This window comes from Macaca thibetana, chromosome 18, assembly GCF_024542745.1.
Source record: "Macaca thibetana thibetana isolate TM-01 chromosome 18, ASM2454274v1, whole genome shotgun sequence".
Taxonomy (NCBI): Eukaryota; Metazoa; Chordata; class Mammalia; order Primates; family Cercopithecidae; genus Macaca; species Macaca thibetana.
The window spans coordinates 69,871,298-69,896,614 of NC_065595.1; the positions used below are offsets into that span (position 1 = coordinate 69,871,298).

Sequence of the window (25,317 nt, forward strand, 5' to 3'; positions counted from 1 at the left end):
GAGTAGCTGGGATTGCAGGTGCCTGCCACCACGCCCGGCTAATTTTTTGTATTTTTTTTAGTAGAGACGGAGTTTCACTGTGTTAGCCAGGATGGTCTCGATCTCCTGACCTCGTGATCCACCGCCTTGGCCTCCCAAAGTGCTGGGATTATAGGTGTGAGCCACCGTGCCTGGCCACCAGTGTTTTCAAAAATGCCATTTATTGGCTGGGCGCGGTGGCTCAAGCCTGTAATCCCAGCACTTTAGGAGGCCGAGACGGGCGGATCACGAGGTCAGGAGATCGAGATCATCCTGGCGAACAAGGTGAAACCCTATCTCTACTAAAAAATACAAAAAACTAGCCGGGCTAGGTGGCGGGCGCCTGTAGTCCCAGCTACTCGGGAGGCTGAGGCAGGAGAATGGCGTAAACCCGGGAGGCGGAGCTTGCAGTGAGCTGAGATCCGGCCACTGCACTCCAGCCTGGGTGACAGAGCGAAACTCCGTCTCAAAAAAAAAAAAAAAAAAAAAAAGCCATTTATTTATGTAAAAGTTTGTCTTAAGCGTGACCCAAACAAGGTCCACACACTGCATTTGGCTAATGTGTCTCTCAAGCTCCCCCCACCCTCTTTTTTTAAAAGACATGGGGGGTCTGGCCGTGTTGCCCAGCCTGGAGTGCAGCGGCTATTCACAGCTGTGATCATAGCTCACTACAGCCTTGAACTCTGGCCTTAAGCAATCCTCTCACTTCAGCCTCTGAACATTTATTTTTGAATAAAGAAATTGGGTCATTTGGTTTGTAGAATTTCCCATATTCTGGATTTGGCAGATTACTTCCTGGTGGTGTAATGTAATAGGTTCATTTGGCCCCTGTATTTCCTTTAGCCTGTGGTTAGAGTTAAAAGCTTAACTGGGTCTAGTTTCCTTTTGTTAGTCAGAGAGAATACTTTAGAGGTGAGGCTGCAAACAATCCCCGGTGTCATATCAGTGTGTTTATGGAATTAGGCTGTTCCAGTTTCTATTATGTCGAAGTGGTTCACCTGATCATATCAGAAGATATTACAATATTCTTAATAATAACCATTTACCGCATACTAATTGTATACCAGGCATTTTGCTGGCTGTGTCCTAGATAATTCCTCATACCACATCTCCGTGTATTAACCACACTCATAGATTTGTAAAAAATGTACTAGAATTGGCTGGTTGGAAGGCTCTACGTGGATTATTACTCTGAGCTTGTTTACTCCTTGAAATATGGAATAATGGCTCCTGCTTTTAATATACAGGCTTATTTTGAGGATTTTTTGAACGGATGTGAGAGCACTTAGAAAACTGGAACACGCCGTGCTACACCATTAAAATTAGTAACATCAGTGAGAAAAAAGCAAGTGCATAATAAATATTATAGTTATCCTGTTTGTCTCCTTTATTCATCACACACTTCCTAAGCACATCTTTGGAGGGCACTTTCCAAGGCTCCGGGGAAGCCGGAGAGGCCCAGCCTGGTCTGGTGGGTCCTGGAGCGGCAACGCGGCGCGGGAGGGGAACGGTGAGGCACGGCCTGGCTGCCACCGCGCGCGGAGCCCGGGAGCGGCTCGGGGGCCGTCAGCTGCCTGCCTGCCCGGCTCCTCCAGGGCCTGGAGCTCGGACGCGGGATCTGGGGCGGGGACGCGGGCTCGCGGGGAGCAGTGGCCGCCCCCGGCCGCCGCGTGGCTGTGCTCAGAAGCCGGCCCTGGCGTCAGGAGACCGGGCGCGCGGCGTGGGGGCGCGAGTTCCCCTACCCGCCCGTGCGCCCCGTTAGGCCTTTCCTGGGCCCTAACGACAGCTCGCCCGTGCGTCGCCCTCGCAGCTCTCCCGTGTCCCCAAAATGCCTTTCCCGCGCCCCCCGCCCTTCTGCGGCGACTGCCCAGGGTGCTCCGTAATGCCACAGCCGAGCCTGCCGGGCGCTTCGGGGAGGGCGCTAGGGGCCCGGACGCGGCCGCCGAGCGTAGGTTCCGGCCTTTACTCTCCGCAGCTGCGCACGGAGCCCCAGCTGGGGTTGTCCGCTCTGCGGATCACAGGCCGCGGAGCCCCGGGCGCCACCCGCCGGCCCCTTCACACAGCCCGCTTCCGCCGCCGGCCGTGGGACGCAGGCGCCGGGCGGACGCGGCGGCTCCGGCAAGACTCTGGCTTCCCACCCGCCTGAGGCCGCTGGGGCGGGGCTGCAGTGACAGTCCCAAGCGCTACCGCGGAAACAGGAAGTTGGTTGGGTGCGCGCCGGCTCGGGCTGCAGGTCCCGGGTCCCTCGGCCACCGCAGCCGCCCTGCCCAGGTGAAAGGGCTCCCGCACCGCCCGGTGCTCCCCATCTGCCTGGCGCTCCCCATCTGCCTGGCGTTGTGCTGGAAAGCATGGCTGTTGTATGTATTCTTGCGCCCGTGTGACAACATTTAAACTTCTAAAAACGGAACCTCCTTCCGTTTTAGGATTGCAAGTTAACCTAGGAAAAAACAGCACTCTGCAAATTATTTGCTGGAAAATCTCGATGACTTAGGGCCCATGTATGACTTTGCAGGGGTCTCTCACTCTAGTTTACTGGTGTAGATTTTTTTTAAAAAATCCATCTTATCAAAAAATACCGCTTAAGGTGGAAAATTTCAAATGCAAGTCGCCGTTGATGAGATTGCAATTAATATATTTAGGATAGTGAATTAGAGAAAAAGTACAGATCAGTACATTATTTTTTTCATATTTTGGGGGGATTTTTAAACGATAACTTTGAAGTTAAAAATTAAAAGGCTGGGCGCGGTGGCTCAGGCTTGTAATTCCAGCACTCTGGGAGGCCGAAGGGGGAGGATGGCTTGAGCCCAGAAGTTCGAGACCAACCTGGGCAAAATAGCAAGACCCCCCCCCCCCGCCCTTCCACAACTACAAAAGGTACAAAAAAAAAAAAAAAAAAAAAAAAAAAAAAAAAGCCAGGCGTGGTGGCACGCACCTGAAGTCCCTGCTACTCGGAAAGTTGTGGGTGAAAGGATTGCTTGGGCGCGGGAGCGACGCAGCCTGCGGTTGACAAAAAGTCAAACTCTGTAAAATGTTTGAAGGGATTTATTCTGAGCCAAATATGAGTGACCATGGCTGGTGACACAGCCTTTTGGAGACTCTGAGAACATGTACCCAAGGTGGTCGGGGCCCGGTGTGGTTTTATACATTTTAGGGGAGCCATGAGTCATCAGTCAAGTACATGTACGATTAAGATGTACATTGGTTCGGTCCGTAAAGGTGGGACCACTGAGGCGTTGGGGGGGTCGGGGGCTTCCAGGTTATAGGTAGATTGAAAATTTTCTGATTGGCATTTGGTTGAAAGATTTATTATCAATGGAAAGGAATGTCTGGGTTACAATAAGAGGCTGTGGAGACTGAGGTTTTATCATGCAGATGAAGCCTCCAGGTTAGTATCCAGCATGTTAAATGCTGGTCTGGTTTTCCTGAATTCCAAAAGGGAGGAGGACAAAATGAGGCAAGTTCCACCCCCACCTCCCATCAGGCCTAAACATGTTTTTCTTAAAACAACCTAAAACAAGATTAACTCTGGAATGCGCTTGGTGGGGGTCCATGCAGATGGTTGAGGGGCCTTAGGATTTCATTTTTGATTTACATTGGGCAGTGGAGTGAGACCCTATCTCTAAAAAAATAAAAATAAAAATAAATACAAATCGAAAAGTTCAAAGATAATTTTTGTTTTTTTGAGATGGAGTTTCGCTCTTGTTGCCCAGGCTGGAGTGCAATGGTACGATCTTGGCTCATCACAACCTCTGCCTCCCGGGTTCAAGCGATTCTCCTGCCTCAGCCTCCAGAGTAGCTGGGATTACAGGCACCACCACCCCAGCTAATTTTGTATTTTTAGTAGTGACGGGGTTTCTCCATGTTGGTCAGGCTGGTCTTGAACTCCCGACCTCAGGTGATCCGCCTGCCTCGGCCTCCCAAAATGCTGGGATTACAGACGTGAGCCACCGCGCCTGGCCTAAAGATAAAATATTTTGCTCCCAATTATGGCTTGCAGTGATTATTCATACGTGTTGGGCAGAAATGTTTCATATAATTTATATATAAATACAGGTATTTTATATTATAATTCAAAATAGGTATTCTTGGCCACTAACCCAATGTCTTGTTTCTTTAGCGTCTCAGCTTCTTTTTTACTTTCAAAGTTGGTCAGGTTTCCTGTTAATAGTTAACTAAATGAAAGCTCACTCACTGACAAAACACACATATTTGGTTTCATTTCAGATAAATGAATTCTGATTTGGGGAAGCAGATGCCAACTTAGAGCCTCGTACCAATCTCTCTGTGTTTAAAAGGTGAGGTGACTTGGTGATTTGCCTGGAAAATTGTAGGTAATATATAATCTAGCTTCCATATTTTACAGATATGTCTGGAGGTACTGGAGAGGTGCATGTCTGCCTTTCCATCCTAGGCCGGTCTGAACTGTCTTGTGGAGGCTCGACACTGTTCCTGCTGGGTTATCGTTGGATGATCTTTTTTTTTTTTTTTTTTTTTTGAGACGGAGTCTTGCTCTGTCGCCCAGGCTGGAGTGCAGTGGCCGGATCTCAGCTCACTGCAAGCTCTGCCTCCCGGGTTTACACCATTCTCCTGCCTCAGCCTCCCGAGTAGCTGGGACTACAGGCGCCCGCCACCTCGCCCGGCTAGTTTTTTTTTTGTATTTTTTAGTAGAGACGGGGTTTCATCGTGTTATCCAGGATGGTCTCGATCTCCTGAGCTCGTGATCCGCCCGTCTCGGCCTCCCAAAGTGCTGGGATTACAGGCTTGAGCCACCGCGCCCGGCCTGGATGATCTTAATGAGACTGATAAATTGAATTTGGGAGTGAAAACAGTAATACTTTAAGAAATTTTGAACTTTAAAGCTGAGGACTAAGCTCTGATTTTTTTTCTTATCAATCCTCACAAAAGCACTGAGCTGGATACTGCAGGTTGTGAGGTTCAGGAGGGGGTATGTGGCTGGTATAAGGTCACAGAGCAGCGCTGCCGTTTGGCTACTTTCCAGTTCAGCATAGCTGCCATCTCTGCTGGTGGTATTCGCAGCATGCGGGATAAAATACTCACCCAAGGAACAAGTGGCTAACTCCTCACAGAGCTCTCACGGTTTCCTCTTTCCTGACGAAAAGGTAGGGCTCCCTGGGGTGGGGGTGTCTGCAGAGCTCCCAGGTGCTGGTGGTCAGCAGGTTTTCCTTTGTCTGAGTCAGAAAATGGGGAGGCAGAAAATGGGGAGGCTGGGGAAAGGTTTGGCCCAGCAAGTGAGTGAAATAAGTCAATTTATACCCGTTGGAAAGCAAGCTGGCCGGTAGGAGTGAAGCCTCGTTACCTAATGCTGGTGCCATTTCTAGGGAGAGAAGGAATCACTTCCCCTAGCCTATCAGTCCTACAAGTTATTCTGTCTTCATTTCAGGTGGGAAAAGAGGGCATGTTTTGGCCATAACATTGAAGACAACAATGCATCTTTGGTAGAGAAAGAAAAGGAATTTCCCAAGATTTGAGCAAAAGGTGCTTTTTGTTTTGTTTAGTTTTTGAGACAGTCTCCCTCTGTCGCCCAGACTGGAGTGCAGTGGCCTGATCTCTGCTCATTGCAAGCTGTGCCTCCCAGGTTCAAGTGATTTTCCTGCCTTAGCCTCCTGAGTAGCTGGGATTGCAGGCATGCACTACTACACTAGGCTAATTTTTGTATTTTTAGTAGAGATGGGGTTTCGCCATGTTGGCCAGGATGGTCTTGAACTCCTGGCCTCAGGTGATCTCCCTGCCCCCACCTCCCAAAGTGCTGGGATTACAGGGTGTGAGCCACCTGCCCAAAAGGTGTTCAGTTTAAGGATCTGCTGTCAAAAGTTTTCTAAATAGGTTTTTGCTCTGTTATCTTTTTTTAAAAATTTTTAAATTTTAATTTTTAATTTTTATTTTTTGAGACAGAGTATCGCTCTGTCACCCAGGCTGGAGTGCAGTCGCTCGATCTCGGCTCACTGCAAGCTCCACCTCCCAGGTTCATGTCATTCTCCCTCAGCCTCCCTGGGACTACAGATGCCTACCACCACGCCCGGCTAATTTTTTTGTATTTTTAGTAGAGATGGGGTTTCACCGTGTTAGTCAGGATGGTCTCCATCTCCTGACCTTGTGATCTGCCTGCCTCAGCCTTCCAAAGTGCTGGGATGACAGGCATGAGCCACTGCGCCTGGCCTTTTTTTTTTGAGATGGAGTCTCACTGGGCTGGAGTGCTATGGTGAGATCTCGGCTCACTGCAACCTCCGCCTCCTGGGTTCAAGTGATTCTTGTGCCTCAGCCTTCCAAGTATCTGGGATTACACACTCATTCAACCACAGCCGGCTAAATTTTGTATTAAATATTTTTAGTAGAGATGGGGTTTCACCATGTTGGCTAGGCTGGTCTTGAACTCCTGGCATCAAATAATCCACCTGCCTTTGTCTCCCAAAGTGCTGGGATTACAGGCATGAGCCACCATATCCTGCACAGCCACTCTTATCTTTTAAAAAATGATTGTGTTGGGCTGGGCGCAGTGCTCATGCCTGTAATCCCAGTAGTTTGGGAGGCCGAGGCCGGTGGATTGCTTGAGTCCAGGAGTTCGCGACCAGCCTAAGCAACATGGTGAAACCCTGTCTCTATGAAAAATGCAAAAATTAGTGGGGTGTGGTGGCGCACGCCCACCTGTAATCCCGACTGCTCCAGAGGCTGAAGTGGGAGGACTGCTTGAGTCCAGGAGGTGGAGATTGCACTGAGCTGGGATCACACCACTGTACTCCAGCATGGATGACAGGGCAAGACCTTGTCTCAAAAAAAAAAAAAAAAAAAAAAATTATGTTATACCAGATAGCTGCTTCGCATGGTTATCAGGGTCTTCTCAGGAAGATATGTAACAGTTTCAGCCAGCTTGCTTGCTCTGTCTTTCTCTGTCCTTTTTCCTCCCCCAACCCCTTCTGCTCTTCTCTCCTTTTCTACTGTCTTCCTTCCTTCTTTTCTTCCAAGTCTTCCTCTGCTTGAATGGCTCTGTGTCGGATATTTTAAATTCCTTTTTGGAAAAAAGAATGTTAGGGGTAGAAGGTAGTCGATTTACGGGTGGCAAATCCTTACAAATCTGCAGCAACCTCAATTCTTGCCTTCTCAGAAGAGAGAATTCCACTGAGGGACATAAGGCAGAAAAAGAGACTGAGGCAAGTTTCTCAGCAGGAGTGAAAGTTACTAAAAAGCTTTAGAGCAGGAAAGAAAGAAAAGTACACTTGGAAGAGACCCAAGAGGGCAGTGTGAAGGTCAAGTGCAGTGTTTAACTGTAATCCTCGGACTTTATAGGCTGACCCACTTGTCTTGCACCCGTTCCCCATGATTCTTCCCTTCGGGTGCGCTGCCTGCATGCACAGTGCCCTCCTTACGCTTGGGAGGTGAGCATGAGCAGTGTGTTTAGGAAGCTGTACACATGCCCGTCTGAACCTTTCTTCCTGTTTCCTGTGGAGTATCTGAAGCTTTCTTCCTGTTTCCTGTGGAGTATCTGAAGCTTTCTTCCTGTTTCCTGTGGAGTATCTGAAGCTTTCTTCCTGTTTCCTGTGGAGTATCTGAAGCTTTCTTCCTGTTTTCCTGTGGAGTGCCCCCAGAGGGTCATACTCTGCTGTTTTGTCTCCTGATGTGTATGTCCAGGAAGTTGCCTCTCCCTGGCATCTGCATTTAATTTACACTTTAATGTGGTAGCTGTGGACCCTCAGGAGATTGTCTTTCCCTGGCACTGGCTGCTAAATGATCGTTTTTAGGGAGGCAGTGTGATAACTGTTGAATGGTCACCTGGTGATCACTTGACATTCCTGGTGGATGGGAAGAGCCCTCACCCGGTCCGCTCATGCCTGTCGAGAACCTGTAACAAGAACATAGAAGTTTGAGGGAAGCGCCAGAACTCCACTGACCCGGTTTGTTTGCAGTAAGGTCGAGGTCGCTTATCCACGAGGAGTAAGAGGCCATGCTGAGTGAGCTCAGTGGGGAGCTGAGGTGGGGAGAGCCCAAGTTGCCTGGAAGTGCAAACCCACAGGCTGTCTCTGTGTCCTCTGTCCTTCATCCTCTCTTCATCCAGGGAAGCTGGAGGACTGCAGTTCTACATACTATCCTGCCCTGAGCCCCACTTCAGGCTGTCAGCCAGCCTTGTCTCCAGCCTGCTCACCACTCACTGATGCTTTTTGTACCTCTTAGTCATAACTGCTCAAACAAGGCTCACTCTGATGAAAAGAAGGGGGTGTAGAAGAGCAATTTTCTTTTTTTTTTTTTTTTTTTTTTTTTTTTTTTTGAGACGGAGTCTCGCTCTGTCGCCGGGCTGGAGTGCAGTGGCCGGACCTCAGCTCACTGCAAGCTCCGCCTCCCGGGTTCCCGCCATTCTCCTGCCTCAGCCTCCCGAGTAGCTGGGACCACAGGCGCCCGCCACCTCGCCCGGCTAGTTTTTTGTATTTTTAGTAGAGACGGGGTTTCACCGTATTAGCCAGGATGGTCTTGATCTCCTGACCTCGTGATCTGCCCGTCTCGGCCTCCCAAAGTGCTGGGATTACAGGCTTGAGCCACCGCGCCCCGGCCGTGAAGAGCAATTTTCAAGTTGTCATTCTGGTATTTCATCTTGGGAAACCAGAAACTTGCGAAACAGCAAGGGTTTGCATACTGGAAGACTCCTCAGCCCGCCCCAGAAGGTCAGCATTCCTTCCCTCTCAACTAGTTCTGTCCAGCTGGAGGAAACATACGGTGTTAGAAAGTTTCAACTATGGTTTTGGCTTTAGCTTTTAGGATTTTAGGAGATTCTAGGCCTTTTGAAAAAAAATGAGATATTAAGATCGAATGGTTGCCTTTGACATATTTGATTTAATCAAAACAAAGGAAATTGCCTGGCATTAAGGAACCTGTTATTTATCCCTTAGAGGCACTCCAGCAGAGAACCCAGGCCCTTCAACCATACTGCTGCATGGTTCCTGACACATGTGCAGTCCGTTCCGAAGTTTCTTACAGATGAGGTGGGTGACTGCAAATAGGCACTGCTTCTCCTCTGTGTCAGAGTAAGCACGGGCAGCGCAGGGTGGCTGCACATCCTGAGTTGCCTGGGACAGTCCTGGTTTACACCATTGCTCTGTTTTAATTTGTATCAATGACATTTTTCACTCAAAGCTGTCCCCAGTTGGAAGATAAAGGTATGTGGTGACTGCAATTATGCGGCATATGTGCTTTGCCTTAGAGAAAAGAGAGGTGACAAAAGTTCTAAGTGAAGAAGATAAAGTACAGCTTGACCAGCTGATAAATATGTTGCGGGGTTTTGGAGGAGAATTTCAGCAAGAGCAGTTGACTCCAGATGATATGCAAGGCTGCTTTTGACCTCTCTGTCTGAAAGGACATACTTAAAATCCAGTATTTGTTTGCTGTTCCCCCTTTATTTATTTTGAGACAGAGTCTCACTGTGTTGCCCAGGTTGGAGTGCGGTGGCACGATCTCTGCTCACTGCAACCTCCGCCTCCTGGATTCAAGCAGTTCTCCTGCCTCAGCCTCCTGAGTAGCTGGGATTACAGGCATGTACCACCACGCCTGCCTAATTTTTGTATTTAGTGGAGACGAGGTTTCACCACATTGGCCGTTCTGGTCTTGAACTCCTGACCTCAGGTGATCCACCGGCCTTGGCCTTCCAAAGTGCTGGGATTACGGGCAGCACAGGGTGGCTGCACATCCTAAGTTGCCTAGGACAGTCCTGGTTTACACCATTGCTCTGTTTTAATTTTTATTAGTGACATTTTTCACTCAATGCTGTCCCCAGTTGGAAGATAAAGGTATGTGGTGACTGCAATTATGTGGCATGAGGTGGTTCTTGCCTCCATGCCTGTGTGCGACATGAAGTTCCTAGGTTCATGTTAGAAAATCGTCTTCCTAGAAAAGGATTTTATTTTATTTTATTTTATTTTTTTTGAAACGGAGTATCGCTCTGTCGCCCAGGCTGGAGTGCAGTGGCCGGATCTCAGCTCACTGCAAGCTCCACCTCCCGGGTTTACGCCATTCTCCTGCGTAAGCCTCCCGAGTAGCTGGGACTACAGGCGCCCGCCACCTCGCCCGGCTAGTTTTTTTTTATTTTTAGTAGAGACGGGGTTTCACCGTGTTAGCCAGGATGGTCTCGATCTCCTGACCTCGTGATCCGCCCATCTCGGCCTCCCAGAGTGCTGGGATTACAGGCTTGAGCCACCGCGCCCGACCTGGATTTTATTTTTTTATTGGTTCAATTAGGGTTTCTGGTCAGTGTCTCCCAAAGCTCCCACCCCATAAGACTTCAGGGGCTTCTTTGACATCTGAGCTCCTTATACCCTCCCTGGGAAGGTCACCACCCTTCTCAGATTCTCATCTTGAGCGCAAGTTGAAGAACCTGGAGGTAGAATGCCACCATCTATAGCCTATCTCAGGGTAGCCTTTTACCAACTTTTCTCTTCGGAGGTCTCAAAAATAGATGCTTTCTTTACAGGATGCAAAGCTCATCCAGTGTTTGGGATGAATCCTTAAAAAATTTGAAGGTTCCCTTACAGAAGCCACTATACATAAGTATCTTATAAAAGAAGGCCATCCAGAGTTTTAAGGCATATTTGCAGGGGAAAACCCATTTTTGTGAAAACATATAATCTGGTTGCAGTGTTCAATATTCACATTCACAGATGGTGGCTCTGTGGCAGTCACCCACAGGTTCTTCCTGCCCACTGCACAGACAAAACCATTCACTGAGACTATGGTAGTGCAGTAAATAAGTAGTTTAGGCTGGGCATGGTGGCTCACGCCTGTAATCCTAGCACTTTGGGAGGCTGAGGCGGGTGAATCACTTGAGCCCAGGAGTTCAAGACTAGCCTGGGCAGCATGGCAAAACCCCATCTCTTCTAAAAATACACACACACACACACACAAACACACACACACAAATTAGCTGGGCGTGGTGGCACACACCTATAATCCCAGCTACTCAGGAGGCTGAGGCATGAGAATCGCTTGAATCTGGGAGGCAGAGGTTGCAGTGAGCTGACATGGTGCCATTGCACTCCAGCCTGAGTGACAGAGTGAGACTGTGTCTCAAAAAAAAAAAAGAGTTTAATTAACTTAATTAACATAAGGCTGGCCACTGAGATGGAATTATTACTCAAAGCAGTCTCTCTGAATCTCAGAGGTCAGGGTTTTTATGGACAGTACTGCTGGCAGGGAACTGGGGAACAGGAGGTGCTGATTGGTTGGGATGAAATCACAGGGGTGTGGAAAACGGTCCTTGTGTACTGAGTCTGCTTCTGGGTGGGGTCATAGGATCAGTTGAGTCACGAAATACGGGTCCCGGCAGGGTCAGTCAGGTGGGGTAAATCAGTTGCCCGAAAGTCTGAAAAATACCTGCAAATATCAATCTTAGGGTCTCCAATAGTGACGTTATCTATAGGAGAAATTGAGGGAAGTCACAAATCTTTGTTACCTCTGGCCACATGACTCCTGAGCAATAAGGGATTATAGAAACTACATTCAGCAGAATTCAAGCCCCTCCCCTAATCCTAATCTCGAAACCTTTCATTAGTTTTCAAAGGTGGTTTCGGCCTCAGAACAGGGAGGAGACTATTATCATTCTTGCTTCAAAGTTAAACTATAAACTGGCCTGGCACAGTGGCTCACGTCTGTAATCCCAGCACTTTGGGAGGTTGAGGCAGGTGGTTCATTTGAGGTCAGGAGTTTGAGACCAACCTGGCCAACATGGCAAAAACCCATCTCTACTAAAAAAAATGTACAAAAATTAGGTGGACATGGTGATGGGTGCCTGCAATCCCAGCTACTTGGGAGGCTGAGGCATGAGAATCACTTGAATCCAGGAGGCAGAGGTTGCAGTAAGCCCAGATCACACCACTACACTCCAACCTGGGTGGCAGAGGGAGACCCCATTTCATAAACAAAACCAACTGAACAAACAAAAACCTATAAATTCCTCCCGAAGTTAGCTTGGCCTATATCCAGGAATGACCAAGGACAGCTTGGCAGTCAGAAGAAAGACGGAGTCAACTATGTCAGATTTGGGTTACCATTAATTTTGCAAAGGTGGTTTCAGTGTCAGATCCTGGCCTCCGGGTCCAATGTGGAAGGAATTCCTTGGATCTTTGAAGCACATTGTCCATGAATATTCACTTATTTTGTGGAACAGCAGAGTAGAAAAGTGATGAATTAACACCAAAAGCAACACGTTACAGGGGTCTTATGACCTGTTGATTTTTAAGGTCAAGGAGGGGTGGTGGGGAATCCTAGGAGTCAAATTACACTTAAATAATGCTGAATTTTCCATTATGTCTCCTACCTTAACACACATCATTCTCATGGATTCCCATTTGATGATTTCTAGAATGTTAACGAAACTGTCACCTTGGTGAGAAGATCATTCTAATAGCTTTATTCTGGCATATGGAGGTATGGAGAGCTTGAAGGAGTTGGAAAGGTCAGTTTTTCCTTGTTAGTAATCTGGCATATTATTGTAAAAGTATAAGACAATTAATTTGGAAATGTAGATAGGATTGTGTAACTCATTAGTTCTTAATAGAGAGAGGGGTGATACCTGTATTATTAGGGAACATAACTGAATTCTCTTCCTTTTCCCTGTAGGTGCCCAGCTAAGACCAGGATGCCGTCACCCTACCCAGGGCTCTGCAGTTTTCTCATGGTGAACCCTTGATGGATTTGTTGTTGCTTGAGAAATGGCTATGATCGAAGTGGGATTTGAAAGACAGAATTTTCATCCGTTAAAGAGGAAGAGTGCATTGCTGTTGAAACTCATAGCTGTTGTCTTTGCTGTGCTTCTATTTTGTGAATTTTTAATCTATTACTTAGCGATCTTTCAGTGTAATTGGCCTGAAGTGAAAACCACAGCCTATGATGGTGAACAGGCCTCACATGAGCCTGTGCTCAAAGCCATGTTTTTGGCTGACACCCATTTGCTTGGGGAATTCTTAGGCCACTGGCTGGACAAATTACGAAGGTAAGAGGTAAAATCAGGAATCTTTCTAAAATTCTGTAGGTAAAACGGTATAGCTCTCTCCTCATAGGCAAGGCTTAATGGCTTTAGGTTACTCTTAGTTATTTTCCTCTTAAAGGAGGACATTTAGGGACATTTGACTTTTCCTTTCATTTACCATTTACTGAGGATGTATACAGGGCCCCATAATTTGGGAGTCGGATCTGGGCCACGTTGCTTTGTGACTTTGGACAAGTTGTTAGGGCCCCTCTGAGCCCCTGCCTCCTTGTTTGTAACTGGGTGAAGACAAGAAACATCACAAGATGTGCCACGCAATGACAAGAAGATGCCACACGATGCCTGGTGACGGGACTGGTCCCCTGGGCAGGGAGGACACAGATCTGGGTTGATGGTCCTATCTCACCTTCCCTGTGTGTACCTTTGAGCCTGTTGGGTTTCAGCCTCCTCTAGACAGCAGAGGAGTAGAGCGGATGTGTGGCTGTCACCCTAGGGAAGGGTCAGGTCCTGTCTTTCCAACTCACACATGCCCCTGCATGGTCCTTTGGTTTTTTTTCACCAGGAAGCTTTTTAAACAAATTATTTTTAGGCCGGGCGCAGTGGCTCACGCCTGGAATCCCAGCACTTTGGGAGGCCAAGGCAGGCGGATCACCTGAGGTCAGGAGTTCAAGACCAGCCTGGCCAACATGGTGCAACTCCATCTCTACTAAAAATAGAAAAATTAGCCGAGCATGGTGCTGGGCGCCTATAATCTCAGCTACTCGGGAGGCTGAGATAGGAAAATCGCTTCAACCCGGGAGGCAGAGGTTGCAGTGAGCTGAGATTGCACCGCTGCACTCCAGCCTGGGCAACAGAGCAAGACTCCATCTCAAAACAAAAACAAAAACAAAAGAATAATGAAGGAGCAGCTATACCTTTTTACTAAGAGTTTTTTTTAAATTTATTATTATTTTTATTTTATTTTATTTTATTACTAAGAGTTTTAACCAAAGGAGGTGTGAGCTCAAGAAGGGCCGGTGCAGGGCCTGCAGTGTCTTGGTCTTACAAATTGATCCTGATTGATGTCTGGTCTCTCCAAGTAGCCTTCTGTGCATTCTTCCTGCTGCTGTTTCTAGATTTTTACTTTCCGTGGTGAATAAATCAAGAGAAACAGAGAAGCTGGGTGCAGTGCTTCACGCCTGTAATCCCAGCACATTAGGAGGTGGAGGTGAAGGCTTGCTTGAGGCCAGGAATTTGAGACCAGCCTGGGCCATGTGGCAAGACCTCATTTCTACAAAAAAACAATAAACAAAAACCAAAAAATAGCTAATTTTTGCTATTTATGCCTACTTGTAGTCCTAGTTACTCAGGAGGCTGAGGCAGGAGGATCATTTGAGCTATTCTGAGCACCAGAGTTTGAGCCTCCAGTGAGCTGTGATCATGGCACCGCAGTCCAGCTTGAGTGACAGAGCAAGAGCCTGTCTCTAAGAAAAAGTAAAATAAGAAAAACAGAGAAATGTATTTTGAGAGAGATCTTGGGTAAAAAGCCTTTTATGGGTGATGTGTACCATTCAGTGGTTAACTTGGGATCTAAAAATCTTCCTCTGACCAGAAATTACATTGACTGATTAAAACGAGGTCTAGCTCTGTTGCCCAGGCTGGAGGGCAGTAGTAGGATCATAGCTCACTGCAGCTGCCCAAGTAGCTAGGACAATGGGCTTGTGTCACTACGTCCAGCTAATTTTTACTTTTTTGTAGAGATGGAATTTTGCTGTGTTGCTCATGCTGGTTTTGAACTCTTGGCCTCAAGTGATCCTCCCGCCTTGGCCTCCCAAAGCATTGAAATTACAGGTGTGAGCCACTGCACCCAGCCTACTTTCCCCTGTTTCTATATCCCAGGACATAGCATTTCCCTTTTGTAGAGGAGGAGCAGCCAGGAAAATGCCTTAAAAAGGAGGAAAGGTTTGGATTCCTTAGGAAAATGACATAGGCTGGATTTGGTTAGGTTGAAGACGGGGAGGGCTGAGCAAGCACTGACATTTTTGTGCACCTCCCGTGTGCCTGTGCTATCCTTTACAAACGCTGTCTCATTTAACCCCGTAACTATCCTGTGCAAGTAGGGTTTAAAATCCCCATTTACCGGCCTGGTGTGGTGGCTCACGCCTGGAATCCCAGCACTTTGGGAGGCTGAGGCAGGTGGATCACTGGAGGTCAGAAGTTCAAGACCAGCCTGACCAACATGGAGAAACCCCTTCTCTACTAAATACACAAAATTAGCTGGGTGTGGTGGCACATGCCTATAATCCCAGCTAGGCAGGAGAATCACTTGAACCCGGGAGGTGGAGGTTGCAGTGAGCCGAGATCACGCCATTGCACTCCAGCCTGGGCAACAAGAGGGAAACTCCATCTCAAAATAAATAAATAAATAAAATAAAATCTCCATTTACCAATGAAGACACTGGGAATCAGAATAGGCAGTATTTTCAAAGGCACACAGCTTTTCAATGGATTGAGCTGGGATGTTAAGCAATTATCTGTCAGATTGCAGATCTCAGGCTCTTTTTTCTTTTTGAGACGGAGTCTCTCTCTGTCACCCAGGCTGGAGTGCAGTGGCGCGATCTCAGTTCACTGCAACTTCCGCCTGCTGGGTTCAAGCAATTCTCCTGCCTCAGCCTCCCAAGTAGCTGGTACCACAGGCACCTGCCACCATGCACAGCTGACTTTTTGTATTTTTAGTGGAGACAGGGTTTCATGATATTGGCCAGGCTGGTCTCGAACTCCTGACCTCATGATCTGCCCACTTTGGCCTCCCAAAGTGATGGGATTACAGGCATGAACCACTACGCCCGGCCTCCAGGCTCTTTTCATTTGCTTGTTTTACCTCGGAGGATTACTTGCATGTCTGAAATCTACAGGATTTACTGTTTTGATATTGACTAGCCTATTTCTCTTGTCATCTCCCCTCCAACTTGGAAGCAAAGAAGGAAGTTGAATTCCCTTTAAGAAGAAGTGAAAATTAAGCTAGATACAATCATTTCCTCTGTGTGGTACAAAATCAGTCTACACTGAACATCTTTGGAAGCTGCATTAGGCTCTCTCAGATCCAGTTGTGTCTTGACTGAGTGATGGTTGCAGGGTGCAGAGTGGGGCCTGTTCCTGCCCACCACAGTGTCGGGTGTGTGGGAGGCGTGGCCAGACTCTTCTCTGATACTTAATTCCCCACCTTTTTTTTTTTTTTTTTTTTTTTTTTTGAGACGGAGTCTCGCTCTGTCGCCCAGGCTGGAGTGCAGTGGCGCGATCTCGGCTCACTGCAAGCTCCGCCTCCCGGGTTCACGCCATTCTCCTGCCTCAGCCTCCCGAGTAGCTGGGACTACAGGCGCCCACAACCGCGCCCGGCTAATTTTTTGTATTTTTTTTTTTAGTAGAGATGGGGTTTCACCGTGGTCTCGATCCCCTGACCTTGTGATCCGCCCGCCTCGGCTTCCCAAAGTGCTGGGATTACAGGCGTGAGCCACCGCGCCCGGCCAATTCCCCACCTTTAATCAGATACGGCCTCTTTGGCCCTTCAAGCCGGGGATGGGAATGCAAGAGTGGGACTCTGGAAGAAGGAGAGTGGAACCATTTAGTTTGCTGTTTAAATGGTGCATAATACAGAAGTAGCCTCCACCCAGGAAAGACTGATGCCTTACTTTTTCCTATTGGTGTCAAGGGAATGGCAGATGGAGAGAGCCTTCCAGACAGCTCTGTGGTTACTGCAGCCGGAAGTCGTCTTCATCCTGGGGGATGTCTTTGATGAAGGGAAGTGGAGCACCCCTGAGGTAGGACTCTGTGTTCCAGGTGCCCTCATCCTGCTTTGAGGTCCAGCACAAGTAGCCCAGAGAATCCACGAAGCAATGTCAGCTCGAGTTGGAAATTTTATGGAAGTTGTACTTACTGCTGATATTAAAAATGCATAGGCTATCTGGAAGATGCTTAGAATTCATAGGCTGTCTAAGATTATTAGAACAACTCAATCTCGGGTTAGGTTGGCTAATCGTAAACATTTGTGTATGTAGGAAATAGGTCGATTAGCCAGATATCATTTACTTGGAATACACTGTTTTGTGAACTTCTTGGGAAAGGGAGAAATGGGCAAGATAGATGTTATTTCAGTTGTGACCGAAATTGCAAAATACATATTGAAATGTACATTTAATTTCACACTCTTATTGAACCACAACATTAGGAGAATTGTGCTACAAAAGGGACTTGCTATTCTCCTCTGATTTTCTTTTTTCTGAGTGAGAGATGCAGAAGGGACCCTGGGGACTCGATGTGAGGATCCTCTGCCTTCAGAGGGGCTGAGACCTCCGCCGGGGTATTGGGGTAATGTAAGACTTTCCACAAACCAAAGAGAAAAGCTCTTCTCACCTTAGTTGTCACAATGTTTTGCTTATTACATCCTTGGAACAAAACAAACGAAGACATGAACTGTTCTTGCTGCTTAAAAATGTTCAGTCATTCATGGTTTTTGGAAAATATTTAATTTGGGGTATAGTCTAAAAAACTTCATCACATGCCTATAGTACCAGCACTTTGGAAGCCCAAGGCAGGAGGAGTTTTTTTTTTTTTTGAGATGGAGTTTCGCTCTTGTTGCCTAGGCTGGAGTGCAATGGCGCAATCTCAGCTCACTGCAAACTCTGCCTCCCAGGTTCAAGCGATTCTCCTGCCTCAGCCTCTTGTGTGGTAGGATTACAGGCATGCGTCACCACGCCCGTCTAATTTTGTATTTTTAGTAGACATGGGGTTTCTCCATGTTGGTCAGGCTGGTCTCGAACTTCTGACCTCAGGTGACCCGCCCACCTCGGCCTCTCAATGTGCTGGGATTACAGGCATGAGCTACTGTGCCTGCCTTTTTTTTTTTTTTTTTTTGGTGGTGGAGGGGATGGAGTCTCACTCTGTCACCCAGGCTGCAGTGCAGTGGTGTGATTTTGGCTCACTGCAACCTCCACCTCCTGGGTTCAAGCAATTCTCCCTCCTCAGCCTCCCGAGTAGCTGGGATTACAGGCATACACTACCATGCCTAGCTAATTTTTTTTGTATTTTAGTAGAGATGGGGTTTCACCATGTTGCCCAGGCTGGTCTCGAACTCCTGAGCTCAGGCAGTCTGTCCACCTTGGCCTCCCAAAGTGCTGGCATTATAGGCATGAGCCACCACGCCAGGCCTAGTCCAAGGCAGGAGGATCGTTTGAGCCCAGGAGTTCAAAACCTGGCAACTTAGTGAGACCCTGTTTCTACAAAAAATACAAAAATTAGCCAGGCATGGTGGTGCACGCCTATAGTCCCAGCTACTCAGGAGGCTGAAGTGAGAGGATCGCTTGAGCCTGGGAGGTCGAGGCCACAGTCAGCTGTGCACCACTGCACTCCAGCCTGGGTGACAGAGTGAGACCCTGTCTCGTAGGCCGGGCGCGGTGGCTCAAGCCTGTAATCCCAGCACTTTGGGAGGCCGAGACGGGCGGATCATGAGGTCAGGAGATCGAGACCATCCTGGCTAATACGGTGAAACCCCGTCTCTACTAAAAAATACAAAAAAAACTAGCCGGGCGAAGTGGCGGGTGCCTGTAGTCCCAGCTACTCAGGAGGCTGAGGCAGGAGAATGGCGTGAACCCGAGAGGAGGAGCTTGCAGTGAGCTGAGATCCGGCCACTGCACTCCAGCCTGGGTGACAGAGCAAGACTCCGTCTCAAAAAAAAAAAAAAAAAAAAAAAAGAGACCCTGTCTCAAAAAATAAAGATAAAAATCAAGGAATACAAACAACCAAACCAAAAGCAAAATAAAAAAACCCACAACAAAAACCCACAAAACCTTACTGGCGTTTCCTAGGACAATTCAATAGCTACACAAGAGAAGTCTTGGTTCGGAGTTCATAGGAACCACTGTTTACAGAGTTGCAATGTTTGTTATCCTCTAGGCTGTAATTCAATGTGAGATAGTGGAAATGTTATATGTAAAAACAACTAGGCCGGGCGCGGTGGCTCAAGCCTGTAATCCCAGCACTTTGGGAGGCCGAGACGGGCGGATCACGAGGTCAGGAGATCGAGACCATCCTGGCTGACACGGTGAAACCCCGTCTCTACTAAAAAATACAAAAAACTAGCCGGGCGAGGTGGCGGGCGCCTGTAGTCCCAGCTACTCAGGAGGCTGAGGCAGGAGAATGGCGTGAACCCGGGAGGCAGAGCTTGCAGTGAGCCGAGATCTGGCCACTGCACTCCAGCCTGGGCGGCAGAGCGAGACTCCGTCTCAAAAAAAAAAAAAAAAAAAAAAAAAAAAAAAAAAAACAACTAGTTACAAAATGAGGTTGGATAGATATGTTGCTTTTCCAAATTAAGGGCAATATTTTATGTTTTTCTATGCCTGTTATTCTGATTTTATGCTACTCTAACTTTATTTATTTATTTATTTTTTTGAGCTGGTGTCTTGCTCTGTCACCAAGGCTGGAGTGTGTGGCGTGATCTCAGCTTACCGCAACCTCTGCCTCCCTGGTTCAAGTGATTCTCCTGCCTCAGCCTCCTCGAGTAGCTGGGACTACAGGCGACCGCCACCACACACAGCTAATTTTTGTATGTTTAGTAGAGACAAGGTTTCACCATGTTGGCCAGGCTGCTCTCAAACTCCTGACCTCTAGTGATCCGCCTGCTTCAGCCTCCCAAAGTGCTGGGAGTAGGGGTGTGAGCCACCGTGCCCAGCCATCTAACTTTAAATGTTATTTGTTAAAGTGGAATCTTTGTAAATGTATTCAAGGACACTATCCAGCATGTTTCCTTAGGTTTTGCCAGATTTACAACGTTTAGGATAAAGTTGGTTACCATCTAGAATTGAGGGTTTTTTTGTTTTTTTCCCTACCCTAGGGTGTTTGTACAATCGATATTTTTAGCTTTATAAAAATAAGAACTACACTAACATAACTCTGAAGTTTTAATAGTTAAAGCAAGTATCAGAATAATTTTGAAATATATGTTACAATAAGTATTTTTTGTCTTTCTTTCTCCCACATCTCATTAGTTCGTTTCCACAGTTGTAGCCATAGGGGAATGCCACATTTTTTATTTTTTATTTTTTATTTTTTGAGACGGAGTCTCACTCTATGGTCCAGGCTGGAGTGCAGTGGCGCGATCTCGGCTCACTGCAAGCTCTGCCTCCTGGGTTCACACCATTCTCCTGCCTGTAGCTGGGATATAGGCTCCTGCCACCACGCCTGGCTGTTTTTTGTATTTTTAGTAGATGGAGTTTCACCGTGTCAGCCAGGATGGTCTCAATCTCCTGACCTCGTGATCCACCTGCCTCAGCCTCCCAAAGTGCTGGGATTACAAGTGCGAGCCACTGCGCCCGGCCGGGAATGCCACTTTTAAAGATGTTTTCAACCTCATCTTGGTTGGGACACATGAAGAACTTACTGGACATTTTGTAAGAGCCTGTTCTTATAGCATGCCCAGATCTTAAGCATTTCTCCACCAGGGTCTATGAATGGTCTTCAGGGGATCTTGAAATAATAGGTGCATGAACCAAATATTTTTTAGAATTGCCAGTTATTGTTTTAAGATGGGAGAGGATACCATTTAAAAATTTGGCATCAGGCTGGGCTTGGTGGCTTACGCCTGTAATCCTAGCACTTTGGGAGGCTGAGGCAGGTGGATCACTTGAGGTCAGGAGTTCGAGACCAGCCTGGCCAACATGGTGAAACTTTGTGTCTACTAAAAATACAAAAATTAGCTGGGTATGGTGGCAGGCGCTTGTAATCCCAGCTACTCAGGTGACTGAGGCACAAGGATCACTTGAACCCTGGAGGCGGAAGTTCTAGTGAGCCAAGATCATGGCCACTGTACTCCATCCTGGATGACAGAGTGAGACCCTGTCTCAAAAAAACAACAAAATAAAACAAAAACTTGGCATCAAATTACATAACAGTAAGTATTAATTGTAGTCTTAAAAAAGACATACTGTGGCCAGGTGCGGTGGCTCACGCCTGTAATCCCAGCACTTTGGGAGGCCAAGGTGGGCGGATTATGAGGTCAGGAGATCAAGACCATCCTGGCTAACATGGTGAAACCCCGTCTCTACTAAAAATACAAAAAAATTAGTTGGGCATGGTGGCGGGCGACAGAGCAAGACTCCATCTCAAAAAAAAAAAAAAGTTCTACATCATCTTTATGGACATCTGATTTAAACAGGGGAATTCATTCACTTCTCACATCAAAATAGGGATCATTGGCTGGGTGCGTTGGCTCATACCTGTAATCCCAGCACTTTGGGAGGCTGAGGTGGGTGGATCACGAGTTCAGGAGATCAAGACAATCTTGGCTAACATGGTGAAAACCTGTCTCTACTAAGAATACAAAAAAAAAAAAAAAAAAGCCAGGCATGGTGGTGTGTGTCTGTAATCCCAGCTACTCCAGAGGCTGAGGCAGGAGAATCACTTGAATGCGGGAGATGGAAGTTGCAGTGAGCAGAGATCACACCACTGCACTTCAGCCTGGAGGCAGAGCTGGACTGGTCTCAAAAACAAAACAAAACAAAATAGGGATCATGTTTTTTAGCCACAGGGCAGGGATGGTTCTCTGGCCTCCAGAGGTTTTTCTTTTTCCCTCAGGCCTGGGCGGATGATGTGGAGCGGTTTCAGAAAATGTTCAGACACCCGAGTCATGTACAGCTGAAGGTAGTTGCTGGAAACCATGACATTGGCTTCCATTATGAGTAAGTAGTTCACGAAAGCCCTGCACCCTGAGAGCGCTTGTTAACTATAATTCTAAATCTATTGGAATTCTGGTGAAAGCCCTATTTGTGCTGTCTTGAAATTCGTTTTCCTCAAAAGATGTAAGCTCTGGATATTCAGCTCTTTAAGGGGTTTTTACTTGGTGCATAGTACACCCTCAACAAATATCTGTGGAATGAATGAATTGTATGTGCTCTTGGGAAACGTCTAACTTGAAATGTACATTTAATGGCCAATCATTGTCTTTGGGAATGAAAAAACAAGATCATTTAGACTCTAATAGCTAACATTTATATAGTGCTCTAGTGCTTATAACATGCCATCTGTTTCAAGCACTTCCGTATATGAACACATTAATCTTTACCATGGTCCTGTTGTTTTACCTATATGGTGCCAATGCAGAATGAGGCCCTGGGCAGCTGAGTAACTTGCCCCAGGCTTCATAGTAAGTAGTGGAACTAAAATTTGAGCTTCGATATCCTGGGGCCAGGTGGGGCCCTTACCTAATAATGCTAGTCTGAAACTCAAGTCTTGAAAGTTGCTTTGTGTTCGTGATAACTCTAGGAGTTTCTAAAATGGCTTGTCCTGAAAAATGTTTCCTCTTACACTTGAACATAGGATGAACACATACAAAGTGGAACGCTTCGAGAAAGTGTTCAGCTCTGAAAGACTGTTTTCTTGGAAAGGCATTAAGTGAGTATTATTTGTAAATGCTTCCAAGACCTTGAGTCCTTGGAAACTTCATTTTCTAAAGGTGCCTGCCGTACTGGGATCTGTCATCTGCCCGTGTTCCGTGCAGCCTGGTTTACGAGCTTTATTTATTTATTTATTTTTATTATTTTATTTTTATTTTTATTTTTTTTATTTTTATTTTATTTTATTTTATTTTATTTATTTATTTATTTTTGAGACGGAGTCTCGCTCTGTCGCCCAGGCTGGAGTGCAGTGGCATGATCTCAGCTCACTGCAAGCTCCGCCTCCCGGGTTCCCGCCATTCTCCTGCCTCAGCCTCCCGAGTAGCTGGGACCACAGCTACTCGTGGAGGCGCCGCCACCACGCCCGGCTAATTTTTTGTGTTTTTAGTAGAGACGGGGTTTCGCCGTGTTAGCCAGGATGGTCTCGATCTCCTGACCTCGTGATCCGCCCGTCTCGGCCTCCCAAAGTGCTGGGATTACAGGCTTGAGCCACTGCGCCTGGCCGGTTTACGAGCTTTAAACAACAGTGCCTCAGGCTGCCCTTGCTGGTGCTGGCCATGGGAGCTGATAGATGGGAAACCTCAAACCACCCTGGTTTTCCTTCACAACCCCACAGTGAATCGGTCGGTTTGTGACTCTGCCCAGCCACTGTGGGAGTGATATTCTTTCTGTCTGCTCTGTCTCTGGGTGGTGTAAATGTCATCAGCCCACTTTGTAAAAGAGTCTTTTTATTTGATCAAAATGTACTAATTTCCCTTTACAAAGACTGTTCCCGTAGTTATGGTGTCATGGGATTTGGTGGCAAGTGTGTCACAGTGTCTCTGTAGCTCTGTGCTACCTGTCTCCATCGGCCTGGGCTGTTAGACCCGAGCACCCTGACCCTTAGCCTGAGCATGAGCAGCTCCCCCTCTGCGAGGCCACCTCAGTGCCCATCTCTAGATCTTTTCTGGGCTGTGTATGCGGCTGCAGCACAGTGGGCAGGACTCTATACTCTCTCCTGATGATAGACGCGGTGGAGAGAAAACAGGTGGGAGTGGAAGCCTTTTCTCTTTTAATCCTGCCCTTCCTGTGGGTGCCGAGCACTCTGTTGACCTTGGACACAGCAGGTCTGCAGGTGAGGTCATTTCTGTCCTGTGGCTTCACCGCCAATGCTCACCTTTCCCTCCCTCCAGTGCTCACCTTTCCCTCCCTCTGCCAGGAGGGCAGAGTCTCTCTCTAGTAGGCGGCTTCCTGTGCTGACTCATAACAGAAACATGATACAGTGAGAATTAGTTCCCTCTAAGTGTGTATTTAAGACACTTTTAACAGCTCATCATACTGCTGATCACTTGGTAACTCTGCTCCTTATCTCTAAGACAAGTTAAATTTCAAGCAGTCTTTACTGACTGGGACTTTCGTCATTCCAAGATGGTGTGTGTGCAGGAAATAAAAGCATATTTAGTGGGAGTCTATAAAAAAATGTGGCTGCTGAGTCTAACCATAATGGACTCTGTTATTACCGTAGTTTGGGATTATCCATACTCAGTTAGCTCTAAGCGGCACCCTACCCTCTGCCTTACTTGCTGTGTGTGTCTGTATGTCACTGATGCACCCTGTGGTTCCCTCTACCTGTTAGTCACAATATCTGACAAGTACTGAGTACTTTCTAGTGGCAGGCTGTGTTCTAGAAACACATTGAATCCTCACAACCAGCTGATGGGGTGGGCAGAGGGATTCTTAGCCCTCTGCACGGAAGATGCACTGTAACAGATGAGCTTCTGTAATCTGGAATTTTTCACAAGTTTAGGGTCAAAAACCCTTTGATCATGTCTTAGACTGAACTCCCAGTCATGCTATTTTTGTTAATACTGACTCATATTTAAAAATACACCAGGCCGGGCGCAGTGGCTCAATCCCAGCACTTTGGGAGGCCGAGACGGGCAGATCACGAGGTCAGGAGATAGAGACCATCCTAGCTAACACGGTGAAACCCCGTCTCTACTAAAAAAATACAAAAAACTAGCTGGGCGAGGTGGCGGGCACCTGTAGTCCCAGCTACTCGGGAGGCTGAGGCAGGAGAATGGCGTGAACCCGGGGGGCGGAGCTTGCAGTGAGCTGAGATCTGGCCACCGCACTCCAGCCCGGGTGACAGAGCCAGACTCCGTCTCAAAAAAAAAAAAAAAAAAAATACACCAAATTATTCTGGGTGGTATTGAAAACTGCTCTGGGCTTGTTTCTTTGCACTGGATGCTTAGCTTTCTTTTCATGGGAACAGTGGGGAAAAGCAAGCACTGGTACCCCCAGCGGCCTCACCTGCCTGTGTCCCTCTGCCTCAGCTTCGTGATGGTCAACAGCGTGGCGCTGAACGGGGACGGCTGTGGCATCTGCTCTGAAGCAGAGGCAGAGCTCATTGAAGTTTCTCACAGACTGAACTGCTCCCGAGAGGTAGGAGAGCATCTCAGTGCCGCAGGCGACTTCTGGCCCGTGTCGCTCTGCTTTTGTTACTCAGCCCCCAGCTCTTCTTGCCCTTTGATGAGGGTCAGGTGTGCGGATTAATGGCCTGACTTGTACCCAGCAGGCACGTGGCTCCCGCCGGTGTGGACCTGGGCCTCTGCTGCCCGTGTCTGCCCCCGTCCTCCTGCAGGTGAGCTGGGGGAGGAAGGGGCTCATGGCGGACAGCAGGCAGCCCGCAGTTTCACGACAGCCGCCTGCACTCCTCTCTCCACCCCGGACAGCATTATCCTCTGTATCGGAGAAGTGATGCTAACTGTTCTGGGGACGATGCTGCTCCTCCGGAGGAAAGGGACATTCCATTTAAGGAGAACTACGACGTGCTTTCACGGGAGGCATCACAAAAGGTTTGCCAGGGTGTCATGATGTTAATTCATGTCGCAGTGCGACTCTCGTCACCTTGCATGT

General features: G+C 47.6%; 1 protein-coding gene across 7 annotated transcripts in view; it reads left to right on the forward strand.

Annotated features, from left to right (window-relative positions):
- MPPE1 (metallophosphoesterase 1) overlaps positions 1–25,317 on the forward strand; it is a 46,237-nt gene that overhangs the window by 18,521 nt on the left and 2,399 nt on the right. The window contains exons 1-13 of one of the 7 annotated variants that reach the window (XM_050767389.1): positions 2,227–2,375; positions 4,243–4,313; positions 4,924–5,138; positions 5,420–5,514; positions 8,913–9,005; positions 12,374–12,466; positions 12,631–13,003; positions 16,686–16,794; positions 21,602–21,705; positions 22,343–22,417; positions 24,735–24,843; positions 24,974–25,042; positions 25,134–25,256. In XM_050767389.1, coding sequence (XP_050623346.1) covers positions 12,723–13,003; positions 16,686–16,794; positions 21,602–21,705; positions 22,343–22,417; positions 24,735–24,843; positions 24,974–25,042; positions 25,134–25,256 — 870 coding nt within the window. In that variant the 5' untranslated portion in view covers positions 2,227–2,375; positions 4,243–4,313; positions 4,924–5,138; ... (2 more) ...; positions 12,374–12,466; positions 12,631–12,722. Of the gene's footprint in view, positions 1–2,226; positions 2,376–4,242; positions 4,314–4,923; positions 5,139–5,419; positions 5,515–8,086; positions 8,688–8,912; positions 9,006–12,373; positions 12,467–12,630; positions 13,004–16,685; positions 16,795–21,601; positions 21,706–22,342; positions 22,418–24,734; positions 24,844–24,973; positions 25,043–25,133; positions 25,257–25,317 lie in introns of those variants that run through there. The other 6 variants (XM_050767394.1, XM_050767390.1, XM_050767393.1 and 3 more) reach the window with 6 other exon arrangements.